General features: G+C 43.5%; 3 protein-coding genes and 1 pseudogene across 3 annotated transcripts; 1 reads left to right on the top strand and 3 right to left on the bottom strand.

Moving 5' to 3' along the window:
- Positions 1 to 29: 29 nt before the first annotated feature.
- On the bottom strand, positions 30 to 4,027 carry LOC135662611 (CDP-diacylglycerol--glycerol-3-phosphate 3-phosphatidyltransferase 1, chloroplastic-like; annotated as a pseudogene).
- A 1,461-nt stretch (positions 4,028 to 5,488) lies between these two features.
- On the top strand, positions 5,489 to 8,108 carry LOC135662610 (probable serine/threonine-protein kinase PBL23). The gene is made up of 5 exons (XM_065176683.1): positions 5,489 to 6,176; positions 6,721 to 6,902; positions 6,988 to 7,177; positions 7,263 to 7,645; positions 7,728 to 8,108. The coding sequence occupies exons 1-5, from the start codon at positions 5,615 to 5,617 to the stop codon at positions 8,106 to 8,108; spliced, it is 1,698 nt and encodes a 565-aa protein (XP_065032755.1). The 5' UTR covers positions 5,489 to 5,614.
- Positions 8,109 to 8,228: 120 nt separating this feature from the next.
- Positions 8,229 to 10,054, bottom strand: LOC135662609 (F-box protein PP2-B11-like). The gene is made up of 3 exons (XM_065176682.1): positions 9,568 to 10,054; positions 9,339 to 9,457; positions 8,229 to 8,864 (listed from the first exon to the last, which is right to left on the bottom strand). Exons 1-3 carry the CDS (start codon positions 9,856 to 9,858, stop codon positions 8,414 to 8,416), a joined length of 861 nt encoding a protein of 286 aa, XP_065032754.1. The 5' UTR covers positions 9,859 to 10,054; the 3' UTR covers positions 8,229 to 8,413.
- An 859-nt stretch (positions 10,055 to 10,913) lies between these two features.
- LOC103994352 (putative disease resistance protein RGA3) lies at positions 10,914 to 15,763 on the bottom strand. The gene is made up of 2 exons (XM_065176681.1): positions 15,713 to 15,763; positions 10,914 to 14,284 (listed from the first exon to the last, which is right to left on the bottom strand). Exon 2 carries the CDS (start codon positions 14,244 to 14,246, stop codon positions 10,914 to 10,916), a length of 3,333 nt encoding a protein of 1,110 aa, XP_065032753.1. The 5' UTR covers positions 14,247 to 14,284; positions 15,713 to 15,763.
- Positions 15,764 to 16,191: the final 428 nt, after the last annotated feature.

The following is a 16,191-nucleotide window of genomic DNA, read 5'->3' as shown; positions in this document are numbered from 1 at the left end:
TTAAAAATAAACATTTAAATTCCCCACCAAAGACAAAATCCAACATTAAGCATTTCTTCCGATATCCAACCAAATCTAAAGCAACATTGATACACCAAGACATACTGCTTGTTCGAGGATTAAAACGACAACGAATGCTATCTCTGCTATCATCTTCTAAATGAATATACACAAAGCATACATGGACGGTGCTACTTCTGTTTTCACAATGTACGCTCATCATTGGTTTCTCTGGTGCAATTCTTGATTGAGCATGCCGTGAAAATGCCGGAGTTCGATGGACTCAGAAAGGTTTTCTGGGACCATCAAATGGGCCATATTCGGCGTTGTTTCTCCTATCAACTTCTATTGCATGTTCCCCAAATTACCAAGCTGTCGATCTAAAGCTGTCTGTTGCTATTATCTTCCTCTTCTTTCCTCGTGTCTCAAGAACAAGAAACAAAAAGGCCTTTTCCCTAAAATGCAATTTATTGATCACAACAACCAATTGCTTTAGAAAAGCACATGAAATATAACCTAAAATCACTTCCCGTTGCTGGTTGATCTCCACCACCACAGTACTTCTAGGGCAGAGAAAGCTTATCATCCGCAAAGATATTGGGCACCATAAGCAACTGCAGATGCGGTCGTTGTTGAAGCCACCAACCAGCTGCAAATAAAAAAGCTGTCTTTATGTCAACAATTTATACTTGACAGAAAAGAAAAGCTACATTGATAATAGAGGAGGGCCAGAATAGCTAATAGAGAAGAGGAGCAGATGTTGGATCAGATAACTAGACCTGCATATCCACTCACATTGCATATGGACTTCATGGAGTTCACAAGCTAGAGCACGGAAAACACATTGTGCGATTTACCTCAAGTTATGTACACCTGAGTTTCTTCACTGCCCGATTCAGGTTGCAGAAGAGCAGCAGCAGCTAGAAGCAACTGGAAAACTGTGTTCACCTGCATCATCGACTCTTAAAAGGTTGTTGAGATAGCTTTAAGTATAGATAGATGTGTTATGATATCACAAAAAGGTCTACCGAGAAGTTAAGTATCCAGAAAAGAATGTCATACCTAATAAAGAGAGGCTCTACCTTCTCTCTCTGAGTTGCATCAAGGTTTGCAAACTCGACCAACTCTTCCACTAAAAACAGAACAAGAGAAGAAATAATTAGTAGGTTCCTCAGACTGGACTAGAAACAGGAAGTCTTATTATAAGCCGTGTCAACTTTACCTCCCACCCCAAGCTAGAAGCTCTTTTATAAACTGCACCGCTGATAAGAGACATCTCTTGGAACCACCAAGGCCACCACCATAGCTTCAAAAGCCACAAAGAAAGTTAGGTGGTTGCCATGTTAGTTGTTAAAGCTACAGTTGCTCAGAAATTAAAACTAGCATCTTAATCTAAAATTACCTCCTAAAGAACTATTTAATCATTCAATCTAAAACTCATGATACGGCTCACCAAGATTTAGTTTTTAAAAGCATGTACACTGGTTCAATCAATTAAAATAAAAGAAATTGAAGAAAGTTCAAATGAGAAACATGTTCTTTAAGGAATATCAGTCCATCTGCAAACTAAACCTGCTTTTTGATTGAGAACATGGACTATTAGTTTTGAGTGAACATAGTTGCCAGATCAGGAGAGATACCTTTTTATACCAATTGGTCAAAATGATTTCACTGGATAAGCAATGAAAAAAAAAAGGAAAAAATATATATATTAATTTTCTCATGAAAGTTTACTCAGTGCACAATCAAGCTATTACAAATGACTCATGATCTAAGAGATCTTTTCCAACCATAGCTAAAGCAACACAACTTATAAGAACCTGCACTCACAAAATCAGAATATAGATAACACATTAAGGGTACACAACCCACACAGCATTAATGACTAAGAAAGGGGGAATCAAATTAAGTCACAAGTTCCATTAAAAAAAAATCAAACTTGTCAGCAAGTGGATCCAGGTACTGAATTAATACCCATCTTTCTTGCAAGGAAAGCATCCGGCTACAACAAAAATAAGGATAGATACTGAGAGTTAATAAACTGGAAACAGAAAGGACAATCAGTTGGTATTACTCAAAAATTTTGACTGCTCACCCAGTCAGTTGCTCGAGAAACAATCGATGTGCCAAAAGCTGGAAGATACCACTCACGTACAATCATCCTATCAGATAATTAGGCTCATGCAACAAATTTTGTAAGATGAATTTTCTTTTCATCAATTTGAATCCCATATAAATCAATTTTTGCTATAAAATCAATGTAACATATGTTGAAATAGATACAAGGTTATTTCTCCAAGCAACAAAGTTTTTCTCAATGAAAGGGCAGGAAAGGAACATCAGCACTTTCCCTGGAGCTTAAGTGAAATCATATAAATTATCACAACAAATTCCCCCAATCAAACCAACCCCAACTATTTGACCACATACACATGCATCCCTCGGCTCAAGCAGGGGGATTTTAAAATGAATTAGAGAAGATAGTTTTGCAAAGGAAACAACCATGAAATTGCAACCATAAGAATGTTTTACAGTTACCTCCTACTTTTCAGTATATTGAGTATGTCTTAATTTTCCAGTTAATTAGGGTCTATACGATTGCGACCATCATTCATGTTTCCATGTGGCAACTAATGACTTACCACCACATTCAAAATATGGATATCATAGTTCATTGCCCGTTTGCATCCATTAGAACTCGTGACGGGTATCCAGTGTCAGATGTGTGCCAACGAATAAAATACTTATCCAACTATTCGACTATACATGCAGTGGATCTTCTTTGATTTCTGCAATCACACAGACTTAACCTCTAATATGTCGCATTGCCACACATGAGAGGTCTTATCTCACTATTTCTTAAACATGTCACTGTATCTATTTTTCAGACACTAGGATAACATCAGAATCTAGTCTAGATATATCCATGAATCAAATGGTTCCCCAATAGTTTGGTATAGGTTTATGGAAGTTTTGGTTTTTGAGACCATATAAACTTATTAAAATGTTAAACACATTGAATATGATCATGAATTATACTTCTACAATGTGTCTCCATGACTTCTTTTACTAAATCAGATTCAGATACATTTCAGAATCCAGTTGATATTCTCAAATGGGTAAGACACAACAGAGGCTAGGTTCTCTATTGTGCTTCTATTATTTAAGAAAGAAAGGCACGTTCATTGTTGAATCTAAATCACATCAAGGTTCTAAAGACAAAGAAAATGAAACTGGGCAGATTTTTCGGCGCAATATTTCACAAGTTCGTCAAATAATAGCGTAATATAAACGTTATTCTTCTTCCCCCTGAATCTACCAGCTGCATAATATTAACGTTATTCTTTTTCCCTCTGAAATTACCAGATTTAAGAGATCAATATTAAGAGAGAACCAACTTACCATCCAATCAGAGGACCGGACACCATCCTGCTGATAGGAAACAAATTGGGTAAATTCAGGAACTTTTCATCAACCCCAACCGCGCCGTGCTCTGCACACACTTTCCCTTCTCCCTCCACCCAACGACATCCTCTAAACCCTTACCGACCTTTTCTAGGGTCCTCAACCCCAAACCGACGGGAAAGCTCTGAACTTGGAGCAGATCCCTGGGGAAAATAACTTTCCCACGCAGATATAATGAAGTCGCCGACTGCGAGAGCCTCCACGGGTTCGAGCAGACAAAGAGAGGCCCCGAGGAGCGGACCCATCGGGAGGGCAGTAAGAAGAGAGGAAACGGCGCGGCAGTGAGCCGGAGCACGAAGAAGAAGGGGTTCGGAACGACGGCGAGAGGGGAAGGGGAAGAGGAAGAGGAAGAGGAAGAGATCTTATCGAGTGGGAGGAGAGGGGTAGGATACGGTGCCGGGTCTTCAGCGGAGGGATCGTATTAGGGTTCTGTAGACCGCCATGCGCGAGCATGGAGAAGGTTCGGGAGGGTTTTTCTGCGACGCAAAGCGGTACGTTGTTTCAAACCACCCGCACCCCTACGAGCCTCACTTACCTTGAGACGCAGCGGGGCCCAAATCATCTCTCCATTTAAAAAAGAGAGAAAGGTAAAGTTGATGGCTAATCACATATGTTAGTACGAACTCCTCAACATCTTAATTTATAGAATAATTATATTGAAATCCTTAAAAGTGAAATATATAGTTTTATTTATCTTAACACTATTAATTTTATCGATAAAAATATAAATAAATAAATAAATAAAAAGATAATTTTAATGTTTCAACTTATGATAACGAATGACGTCGATGTCGCTAGGGGCTATGGATGGCTATTGTGGTTAAGTAGAGTATCGTTTTGTATTTTTTTCAACTTCGATGTAGTTATCGAGCTACCATTTCACTACACTGCATCTATATCGGCATCGACATAATTGTTAAGTGATAAAAGGGTCGCTCGACATCTACATTGATGTCGACGCATACGCAGATAGCAAAGGACCGTTAGACAACTACATGATCTCTTTCTTGCGATAGTTTTAAATTTCGTCATGATCTCCTCCTTAGAGAGAGAGAGGGGGGGGCAAAACCTTATCGTCTTCCTCCTCTTTGTCATTTGCTCCTCATTCTCAGCTTATCCTCTGGATCACCAGCACCTTTTGTCATCGACATTGCTCGTTGAAGCAATAGAAGCTCTTGCCTTTGACCTTAGCGTCATCCTAAACGTGTTCTCAAACAGATCCATCTTTAGCATCCTCATCCCTACCATAGCCTCCTACAACATCACCATGGCCATCATAGCAAGAGCCTCAATCTTAGGCGCTATGCTTAGCATCGTCTTTCATTTCTTTTCTTGATTATAGTGTAAGAGGATGAAAGGCAACGAAGGAGCAACAAGCGTAAGTTTCACCCAAGGAGGAGGAAGGGCATGGAGGGCGCTTATTTGACAGTGTGCATGTCATGCTCGTTTCCTTGATATCCTCGTGCTGATTTTATATGAGATCATGTAGATGCCGAATGGCCTTTTCGTTGCTTCGTATCTGCATTGGCGTCCATGCAGAAATCGTGACCTTCAACGATTTTATCGTCCGTCATTACCAATTGAAATATTAAAATTATTTTTTTATCCATTATTTTTGTACTTCGTAAAACTAATGGCGTTAGGATAAATAGAGCTATATATTTTACTTTGATAATTATAGAAATTTTAATATAAATTTTTTAAGTTTAAGAATCCATAAAGAGGTCTAAAATCTAATATTTAGAAAGTTAATGAAATGATGCTGACATTAGTAAGGGCCCACGAACCACGCAAGTGTCCCCACGGCTCACATATTGGACACAAGTGGCATCTGGTGAGTCAAAATGCCGTTAAGCGAGGGTTTCGCTCGCCACCGGCACAATGGCCAAGCTGACCCAGCCAAGCCAGAAGTCTCAGGCCAGCTCGATGGTCAAAGCACGGAAGAGATGAGATCCAAATTTAGCTCCGCGCTTATGTCCAGCCATCTCGTTCCAGCCGTTGTTTGTTCTCATCCTCGGGGAGAGGGAAGAAACCAAGAGAGAGGAGGAGGATGAGGATGTAGGAGACGTGCTGGAAGCCAAGTCTTTCCTCCATCGATCTCCATCTTTACGCTGAGTGGGTTGAATTGTTGGGAACGACTTCATACTCGATGGGGTTGATAAGTTTCACAAAGAAGAAAGGTGGACGGATGATGGATTGTCTCTGTTGCTTCAGATCGTGGAATGAAAAGAAGATGAAGGCATGCGATGCTCAGAAAAGAGTAAGGAAGAAGAAGCCACCGAGAGACGAGGCAAAGAAGAAGAAGAAGAAGAAGAACTCGTTGTTGTTTAGAAGAAAGAAAACGATGGCAATACAAGAAGAGAAGAAGAAGAAGAGGAATAGGCTATTCTTTCTTAAAAGAAAAAAGAAGAAATCATCAAAGGATGAGACGAAGAAGAAGAAGAGGAATAGGTTATTCTTTCTTAAAAGAAAGAAGAATAAATCATCAAAGGATGAGACGAAGAATAAGAAGAAGAGGAATAGGCTATTCTTTCTTAAAAGAAGGAAGAAGAAATCATCAAAAGATGAGACGACGAAGAAGAGGAAGGTACCAACAGAGCAGAGGAAGACATCGACACAGAGACGGTCCAAGAAGTTCTGGTGGAGAAGGAAGGGGCAGAACAAAGCAAAAACTCTCGAATTCCTAGTTCATACCATGTCCTTCAGATCTGGTACGTCTTCTTCGTGATTTGCATGTCAGCAATTGCAAAATCTTCGTTACAATCCTCCTATTTTATTAGACTGGATTTTTCCTCTTCTCTTGACAAATATTGGATGCAGAACGTCTTAGTTGCGTTTACTGATAGAAGTAAATGGTGAATTGTTCTCCACGGATACTATCAGAAAATAAAAGCAAAACCACAAACTTGTTTCTCTGAGGAGAACTCGGAAGATGCTACTAAATCAAGGAACACCACATTTGCATCACAAGGACAACCGGTTAACTATCTGTCCAAGGAAAGAGACTAAAAGACACTCACTACATCCAAGAACAGTTTGCACTTTGAATAACCTGCATCGTATGTGGTCTAGTAAGCTAATTCATGAGTGACAGACTGATGCTAGGAAACATATAGTTTCCAGAGATGAAACTAATAGGAAGCCATCCACCGACGAGAAGCGCATGTTTCTTAAATTGCAATGTTTATTCGATGAATTCTTCACAGAAATTTAAATTTTTGAACGGAGAAAATGAAAATTTTCTGCTCCTGGCAGACAGTGGCAGGCACAGGTTTGCAGCTGAGGAGATCTTGCGCATAGGCAGCGACAACATCGCAGCTCGTGTGTTCACGTACCGTGAACTCGCAGCAGCAACCGGAAGTTTCAGCTCCGAGAACCTGCTTGGTGAGGGTGGATTCGGGAGAGTGTACAAAGGACAACTCAAAGGCACCAACGAAGTAACGCCATCTCTCATCATCTGCAGATTGCTTTAGCTTCACAGCTTCCAGCGAGTCTAATGGTGTCTCTGATCCCCTTGCATAGGTTGTAGCAGTCAAGCAGCTCGACAGAAAAGGATTGCAGGGCAACAGAGAGTTTCTCGTCGAGGTGCTGATGCTGAGCCTCCTGCACCATCCAAAGCTCGTCAAGTTGCTCGGATACTGCGCCGATGGAAATCACAGGATCCTGGTGTACGAATACATGCCGCTGGGTTCACTGCAGCAACATTTACTGGGTGCATGTCTTCAGTATTCCATCCGTTCCTACTCGTGAGTAAGACATTTCTGACTATTTACTTGCGCGTTGTGTGTGGCTTACAGATACAAAGCCAAATGCCAAGCCATTGGACTGGCACACAAGAATGAGGATCGCAGCTGGTGCAGCCAAAGGCCTGGAGTACCTGCATGAGATTGCAACCCCACCGGTGATATATCGAGATTTCAAAGCGTCGAATATACTTCTGGATGAGGAATACAACCCGAAGCTATCAGATTTCGGACTTGCTAAGGTTGGAGACAAGAGCCATGTCTCTACCAGGGTGATGGGCACCTACGGCTACTGCGCCCCGGAGTATGCAATAACAGGACAGATAACGAAGATGTCGGATGTGTACAGCTTCGGCGTCGTGTTGTTGGAGCTAATCACCGGAAGGAGAGCCATCGACCTCAACCGGCCCAAACGCGAGCAACACCTTGTTCATTGGGTATGCCAAATTAAGATGGTCACATTTCATGCACTGTTATCTTGCGAGCTTAAGCGCATGGGATGATGATATTTCTGCGCAGGCGGAGCCGCTGTTCAAGGACAAGCGACAGTTCGTGGCCATGGCGGACCCAATGCTCGAGGGAAAGTACCCCATAAAAGGCCTTTCTCAAGCTCTGGCTATTGCTGCAATGTGCCTCCAAGAAGAAGCAAACATACGGCCGCTGATTAGCGATGTGTTAATTGCTCTTGAGCACTTGGCTGATCCCAACAATGATGAGGACGATGGCCCCCGAGCATTCAGCTTGGAGATGATCTCGCAACACGCATCCACTTCCGGCTCCAAGATGGTAGTACATGGTATCGGTGAGGCTCCCGAGGAGATATTGGAATCAAATAGTTACCCGGAAGCCAATTCCTTCTCGAGCAGAGAACAGGACCTATATGAACTGGATGCGATTTAGTCGATCAGTGCATGCATCAGAGCTAAAAACACAAATGGAATTCTGGGGAATTTCAAAAGCATATTTGATCTGTTTTGTGTTGCACTGTAAACTAAATTTGCTTCATATAAGAAATCATCACAGCTCAAGTCTCCACTCTGTTCCACTTGTCATCTTTCTGTACACCATCTTTTCCTATATATATATATATATATATATATATATATATAGAGAGAGAGAGAGAGAGAGAGAGAGAGAGAGAGAGAGAGAGAGAGAGAGAGAGAAGATTGGACGAAACACTCATGCATGCCCATCAATCATCATATTTAGATCCTAGGTCTAAACTCGAGGCCCTGAACAATAAGCCCACGCTTCCAATTCAGCCCTTCGGTCTCCCTCAAGTTGACTTCTACGTTCCCATCATCCCCTTCCTCGCTGTAGAAGTCACCTAACTCCATCTCCATCCAGCCATCCTCTCTCAACCGCGTCTTCGCGTCCTCTCCTTCCACCGCTGGCTTCTCCTCTTCACCCTCTTCCTCAGACTCGTCGTCGTCGTCGTCGTCGTCATCTGGTTGTAAGCGGATGAAGCTTTCCGACGCATATGATCCCAACTTCACGGAGGCTTTTTGAGGAGGATCGCCGAGGCCGTGCGAGCCAGGGGTCAGCTTGAAGACAATACAAACAACGTAGCGTGTCCTCCGAGAGAGTAACCGGCAGTTCATTGAGCCACGGATGTGCAACCAGCAAACGGAAAGAAGCTCTGCCACCTTAGCGAACCTGTAATGATAATGAAGCAGTCTTATCCCTATAAAGAATGAACGATGATCTCTCCAAATTGACACCAGTAAACATTTGTCTAATGCCAACCCACTCTTTTCATAGCTAACTAATGACGGTATTTGCCATTTGGAGATAATTATCCCTCATTAATACTCCAACGTCAAAGAAAAGTCACCCTAAGTGGATGCATTATGTATATTGATAAGGTGCTCATACGTCCGCTAGATTTCTCTTACCCTCAAAAATATCTTTTGGAGCTCATAAATGATCCCTTATCAACATACGTTGGTCAATTGATTCCTTCCTTATATAATACACAATTAACTATAATTTAAGTTTGCCAGCTAGCTTAGTTGGTAAGATCTAAACTCGGATCGGATCATACCTTCGTCATTTACTTCAAAGAAAAAAAAAGAGAAAAAAAAATGCTTGAGTTTATCTGTTCCTCGTCGAGTTCATGGATGGACTTACCTGGACTCGGGATGAGGAACCCATCTCCAGTATCGAGACTCGTAACCCCATATGATGGTCATGCTTTCAGCAGATACCATGTAGCACTTCCCTCCCGTTGACTTCTCCAGCCGAAAGCTCTATGATGTTTCGGATAGAATTAGTTTTGAAGAAGATTTTTCTTTTCTTCTCTTCGGTTTTTTGGGGGGAATTAAGAGATGAGATGAGGATACGCGGTTGATGGACGTACTACTTTGCCGTCGTCGAGGAGGATGGAGTCACAGAGGCGGATGTAAAGCTGCTTCTTGGAGGAGTACTCCACGGGGTGGACGGCGCGAGACAGGATGTCGGCGTAGTCCGACGGCAGGAATCGCTCCCACAGGACGTCGGAATTGGCGGCGGAGAGGAAAGCGGAGGAGACGAGCGCCGACCTGCAGGAGTCGCGAGGCGAGGTGTGGGAGAGCACGAGGGCGACGCACTCCTCCGGGAGCCTGGCGAGCTCGCCGCCCCACTCCGTCTCCCTTCTCTTCTCCATTCCCATGCGTATTATTTGTGGTACGCGGCGGAGAAGTACTGGACTCGTGCCTGATCTATTCTCTTCTTCGACGGAGGCGGAATCGAAGACGAGCTGCTACCATATGCTTCTGCTTTATCTTCTCTCGTTAGTTTGCCATAGTCTGAACACAACTTCTCGTCTCCCTTTGGGGCCGCTGTACGCTGACTTTGAATAGTCGTTCGACCACATCACTTTGTGCTCTCGGAAGCATCCTCTCCGATTATTGCTTCGGCCAAAAGATTTTATATTTTTTTTTTTTTTTGACATCCATGTGAATCTGATCGATTTGCATTTCCATTTATACACGGAGAGACAGGCACAGAAGCCGAGGAATTAACATTCATACGAATCTGTAAATTAGATACTTTCATTGCGAAATCTACGCCGCAAAGAAGATAGGTTTGCAACCTGAACCAGCTATAATAGGTTGAATGCGAAAGAAAGGGCAATAAATGTTTTATAGTCATTCTACCTCAATACTAAATGTTCTCATGCCTCTTTCACACTCTTTTATGGCCGTCATAAGAATTGATTCTCACCTCAATTATACCATTCAAACAGTAATGCAACCTTATTCATCAATAAATACATACAAGTCCATAAATCTTACACGACATGCAAAAGGCCAAACCATGTATGTGTACCAAACAGAACTGTGACAACAGAGCGAGGTGACTCAGAGAGCCTCCCCAGTATTTCTCCTCACTGGCATCGGTTATAAGGCCTGGATTATGGGATAGGTCAGAATGTTCTTCATCAGTTATATGAGATGGATGATCTTCATTAATTATATGAGGCGACGATCTTCATTAGTTATATGGGATGAATTGGGATGGTCTTCAGCAGTTATATGGGACAAGCTGGATCGATCTTCATCAGTTATATGAGATAGGTTGGGATGATCTTCATCAGTTATATGAGGCAGGTTAGGAGAGTCTTCATCGGTTATATGGGGCAGATTGAGATGATCCTCACTAGCTCTACCAGATAGGTTAGGATGATCATCATTGGTTATATGAGGCAACTTGGTGTGATCTTCATCAGTTGTCGGGCGAGCTATGACGGTCCTCATCAGTTGTGTCGGACAGGTTATGACGATCTTGATGATCTTCATCCGTATGAGGCAGATTGGGTTGATCTTCGTCCTCATCCTGTTGATCTTCGTCTTCAGCAGTCATGTTGAACAGGTAATGACGATCTTGATCATACGACCAATGCCGATTGGGATGATCTTCACGCAGATTTGAAGCCTTCGGCACGCATATGAGTGCCGTACCATCAGAAATCTTCAAGGGGAGCGTTTCCTCGTATCCTTTTAGCCAAACTGGTAAAGAGATGATGTTTTCACATCCAACGAGTCTCAAACTCTCGAGGCGCTTAAAATTCTTTATATCCTCTGGTAAATTCCTCAGCTGTGTGCACCCAACCATCTCCAACTCCTCCAGGTTGTCCCAACCCTCGAAGTTAGACGGCGTCGGCGTCCACAGCCGACCATTGTCCAACCAAATGTTCAATCTTTTAACTTGTGACAGGCGCACCTCTAGTTTCTCCAACTTTGGGCACTCGATCAGTGTCAACTCCGCGAGCTTAGGAAACAAGTCTTTTTTTCTCACCACCGTCTGCCATTTCTCTAGGTTAGGCATTTCAGAGAAAGTGAGCTTTTCCAACGTGGAAAATCTGCCATTGTCACCGTAGAATTTATCATCCACGGAGCTGATCTTCTGCATCCCGCTGATTTCGACGATCTTAAGACGAGCTAATTCCCCGAGAGCTGGTAGACTCCCGCATCTTCTGAGGTTGATTAGTTTGATCTCCACCAAGGTGCAGTGATATTCTTGTTTGATTCCCATCCAACTTGGAAATGCCTCGCCCGTGTAAGTAATGATCTCGAGTTTCCGCAAACTTATGTTGGGTCGGAGGGCTTCGATTACTTGCGACGACGATGAGCCAGCAGATGCTTCGGTACCGTCGTCCATTTTCTGGCATCCCCATTGTAACACCAAACTCCGAAGGTTTGGTTTCTCCTCCAGCTTCGCGGCTTCAGCGTCCTCCGGCTTTGACACTCCTTCGAGGCTTCGTAGATGCAGCTCCTCCAGGCTTCGTAGATGTAGTAGCTCTTCCAGATTCACCAAAGCATGCATCTCCCGGATGGCTTTTCCAAGCTTGTCCACTGCAGTGTATCCAGATAACTTGTGGAGGTTACGCAGCTGCTTCATTTTACGGGGCATTCGAGTCAAGGAAGAACATCGGTGCAGATTCAGCTCCGTCAGTGATTTCATGTTGTTCAAACCTTGAGGTAACTCGATGAGCGAGTGACAGCCTTCAAGGTCTAACTCTTGTAAGTTGACGAGGCTTGTGATCGTATTGGGTAACTTCCGAAGCTTTGTGCAGTAGGCCAGATTCAATACCTGTAATTTTCCAAGGTCGTGGATCTGTTCCGGGAGTTGCTTAAGCTGTTGGCAGTGATCTAACTTCAAGGTCAGCAAATTCCCAAGGTAGCAGATGGGATCAGGGAATTTTTTGAGCTTTGTCTGCGAAAGGTTGAGGTACCTGAGGTTGAGCAACTGGTGTTCCTCGGGTAGCTTCAGGATCTGGGTAGCTAGCGGATCCAGGACATGCGCAACTGTGAGCTTGGTCGACTCGTGTCGTGGGATCTGTGCAGTTTGGCATTTCCGATCCATCAAGGCATTCTCCTCCTCCACGATTAAAATCGAAGGTCTGAGAAAATAAGGCAAGGGCGTCAGCAGTGCCCGTGTCTTCCAATCAACGGGTAAGCACAACTGGCCACAGTAGTGATCGAGTACTGAAAACCGGCTAGTCCTCGACATCGACGACTGTACTTCGCGCTGCAGATGCTCGATTGCTGCCGCTTTGTCGGTTGAATGTGGTATGAAGCCTTCGGCAGTGAGCATCTGCAGTAAGTCCTGGAAATCAAAGGTGTAGCCCGGTGGAAAGAAGGAGTAATACAGGTGTCTCCGTTCGTCCCGGGATAGAAGAAGATAGAGGGAGAAGAAACGCAGGTTGACGAATCTCGGAACCGGTGGGGACTGCACATACCCGCTTGAAGGTGGTTTGGAGCCTTCGTCGTGAGACAGCTTCTCCTCAGTAGCATCTCGTACTATGGGGTGGTCAAACAGATGAAAAGGATCGAAGTAGCCGATGGATTTGACAATATGATGAACAGCACGCGCCATTGCTTCCCACCGACTCCGCTCTGTGAGCCTGAAGAAAACCGAGGCCAGAAGCTTAGCATGCAAGGGATTGCCGGTGCGTAGGATGGCACGTGGAAGTAGCTTTGCCGCCGAAGAAGCCTCCTCTTCCTCCTCAGGGTGGATCACCGCGTGTCTCACGAACACTTGTTCCCAATCTTTCTTCGATAGGCGCCGGACGTCGAATTCCATCATTTCTCGATTTAATTCCACATCTTCGGAAGACACGATTATGACCGTACTCCCCGCCCCGCCCTCACGCAAGAGGATGTTATGCAATTTATCCCACTTGTTACCTTCCGAAAACTCTTCTTTCCTGATGTCATTCAGGACGAGAAGGTATTTGCTGCCTCGGAGACTTTCCTTGACGAGTTTCCAGATGCCATGCAGGTGGCGCTCCAAATGGCTGCACGGTTTCTTCGTCATGGAATCGGCAAGGTGAGTCGCGATCCTCATGGGATCGAAAGAGAGAAAGCCGTGCGGGTCTACCCAGATTCGATGACTGAACTGCTCGCGCGCCCAGCGATGATGGTAGATCATCCGAGCGACGGTCGTCTTCCCCATTCCTTTGCGACCCTTTATGTTGACGATCAGGGGCACAGAATCCGTGGACACTTGTTGTCGCTGCCGAATTTTCCCAATGAAATCTTCTATAACCTCGTCTCTGCCCACAATCTCAGCCTTCAAGTTGGCGGAGAACTCTGCCTCGCATGGGTCCATAGAATCCATCATCTCCTTCCGAAGATTCAACTCACGCGCCCTGCTCACAAGGATATTCAACCTGGCTGCTGTATCCTTGAGCTTTATCAGGATAGCATCGCGAGACGCCCCTTTGTCGTCGTCGTCTAGGGAGTAGCAGCGCTGCAAGCGATTAAACGTCCCCGTCGGTTGCCATGTTACGATCCGGCCAAGCAGGCCTTCGAAGTCCAAAACGGCCACACGCACATCCGTCACCCATTCTCCCACATCCTTCACCCGTGCCTCTAAGACCAACTCCTCCATCGCCCGTAGCTGGGCGTCCATTATCACACCATGGATGACCCAGAGGCTGCCACGAATCATTTCGGCATGGTTTCGGACACCCAACTCCTCCACCTGCGCCCTCACTGCAGACGACGGTAGAACCTCCAACAACACACGCTTCAAATCCAAGTCCACCGTCATGTTGCTTGACCGAGTGCTAATCGACCACAATACCACAACTGAAACTAAGAACACATGATTATGACAAAGCATAATGTCTCAATCATTTGCTGAATCTATTATTAAGAACCCAGAATAATCGGATCACATACATAAAGAGTTAATTCGTAAAAGAAGATAAAACCTGTCTGACATCGATCATGTTCATCACTTCAGCAAGCATTCGTTCATCTCCTAAGCTTCTTCTAGGTTGTACTTAGTATCATCCAACCACTATGTATGAACATTCTAGTCGTCTCACCCCAATTCAACCATTCGATCATCCCCTGAGCTTCTTCTAGATTGTATGAATATAGTCCTTAATCGATAGGTGATTCAGAAGAAGTATCAAGTCAAAAACCGGTGCGAGTAAAGGGGTCATAAAGCTTAAAAATCCGGTGAAACTACAATTGGGTACGTAATCCTCATGTACGATGATGAGCCAAATTGATAGGTCTTCTTGCCCACTGGATCATCATCAGAATATTTTGAGTAATGCTAAAATGGATGATGAAACAATCGAGTGCCAAAATGTTTGATTAGAACCACCTCATGGTGATGAACATTAAACCTTCAACAAGCAAGGACTTACTATTGATGAAAATGTTTGTTTAGTAATCGTTTGATGCGGACAAAGATTGTTTTTATAGAGTGGTGGGTGCAATTTCTTGGAAGACAAAGATTGCCTTTATATAGAGATGTTTGCGGTGCTCCAAGGGCTTACTATTGATGAAAGGGTACAATCAATTATTGGAGTCCAATTCAGTGAATATGGTCGTGATTCTCATCAATTAAAGTTAGATCTATCCTGGAATTCTTTCATAGGTGTAAAATTGTTCATATCTCTTAGTGAAGACAACGAATGTGTTTGATTGGTTGGTCAACTAAAGAATCTATTTTATTTTATGAAACGACACATGGGTTATATTAGATTGTGTAGTCCTATCTAATTAGATAAGATATATTACATTATTTTTTTTAAATATTATTTTAAATACTTATGATAAAAAGCATTGAATATGTTCACTCTCTTTTAAGTTAATATTTATTACACTTTTGAAAAAAAAATAATAATATGAGGATCATACAAGTGAGGCTAATTTCGATCAATATATCTCAAGAAGTGATAGAAACTAACAAGTCTAACAGTATATCTCAAGAAAAGACTCGTATATATGTATGTATATATGTATATATGTATGTATTATTCTAGGAACATAAAAATAATACACTGAATTTAGACTGCTGAGACAGCAGCAAATAATCATCCATCAGGCAAAACCTATTACGGTATAGAAACGAAAACCGGAAGGTGTCCTAATGCCTACGCTAAATGCCATTACGAACTTGTAATTCATGCAGCCTGCACCAGTACATCTCGAGAGAATATTTGCAACAAGTATATATGGGCTTAGACGTGCAATGGAGTTCGAAGGCGAGGGAGTTACCGTCAACAAGAAGCTCGATGAGCGATCATCCACCCTCTCTCTCACTTGTTCTTCGCTGGCATTTTTATCTTCGCGAGCTTGCCACTTATATATATACGAGTAACGAAGCTTTTCTTAATCCTCAGCATCCGGCAAACTTTGCATCGAAGGTACTTGACCGTCAAGCTGCTCCAATAAGACCCCTCTTAATCAGATACAATTGTGCTTTACGTGTGCTTCAAAGCTTTCCCTTCTTCTTGCTGCATGTCAAGTAACCGGCTGGAAGCAGCACATCGAGGCAGGTGCCCGATGAGCAAGTTAAGCATCTCATCTTTCAGCACGACTCGGCTTTCCATGCGAACGAATCCCCCAAGTCCTTTTGCACGTCGCCAAATGTGGCTCCCAATACTATACCTTCTCTAATTGCGAGGCAAAGGCGCCATTGCTTCGTTAGACACCTTGCCCTAGTGATGCTTTCTGTCTCTAGCTTGCTTACGAGC

This window comes from Musa acuminata, unplaced genomic scaffold (assembly GCF_036884655.1).
Source record: "Musa acuminata AAA Group cultivar baxijiao unplaced genomic scaffold, Cavendish_Baxijiao_AAA HiC_scaffold_635, whole genome shotgun sequence".
NCBI classification, from domain to species: domain Eukaryota; kingdom Viridiplantae; phylum Streptophyta; class Magnoliopsida; order Zingiberales; family Musaceae; genus Musa; species Musa acuminata.
Note: the sequence above shows the minus strand (reverse complement) of the source record. Positions and strands in the feature narration are given on the sequence as shown.

Coding starts and splice junctions, on each gene's coding strand:
- LOC135662610 (XM_065176683.1), top strand. CDS start 5,615: ATGGGGTTGATAAGTTTCACAAAGAAGAAAGGTGGACGGATGATGGAT. Junction 7,178..7,262: donor ACTGCAGCAACATTTACTGG/GTGCATGTCTTC, acceptor TGTGGCTTACAG/ATACAAAGCCAAATGCCAAG. Junction 7,646..7,727: donor AGCAACACCTTGTTCATTGG/GTATGCCAAATT, acceptor ATTTCTGCGCAG/GCGGAGCCGCTGTTCAAGGA.
- LOC135662609 (XM_065176682.1), bottom strand. CDS start 9,858: ATGGGAATGGAGAAGAGAAGGGAGACGGAGTGGGGCGGCGAGCTCGCC. Junction 9,458..9,567: donor TCCTCGACGACGGCAAAGTA/GTACGTCCATCA, acceptor GAAACATCATAG/AGCTTTCGGCTGGAGAAGTC. Junction 8,865..9,338: donor GTTCCTCATCCCGAGTCCAG/GTAAGTCCATCC, acceptor TTATCATTACAG/GTTCGCTAAGGTGGCAGAGC.
- LOC103994352 (XM_065176681.1), bottom strand. CDS start 14,246: ATGACGGTGGACTTGGATTTGAAGCGTGTGTTGTTGGAGGTTCTACCG.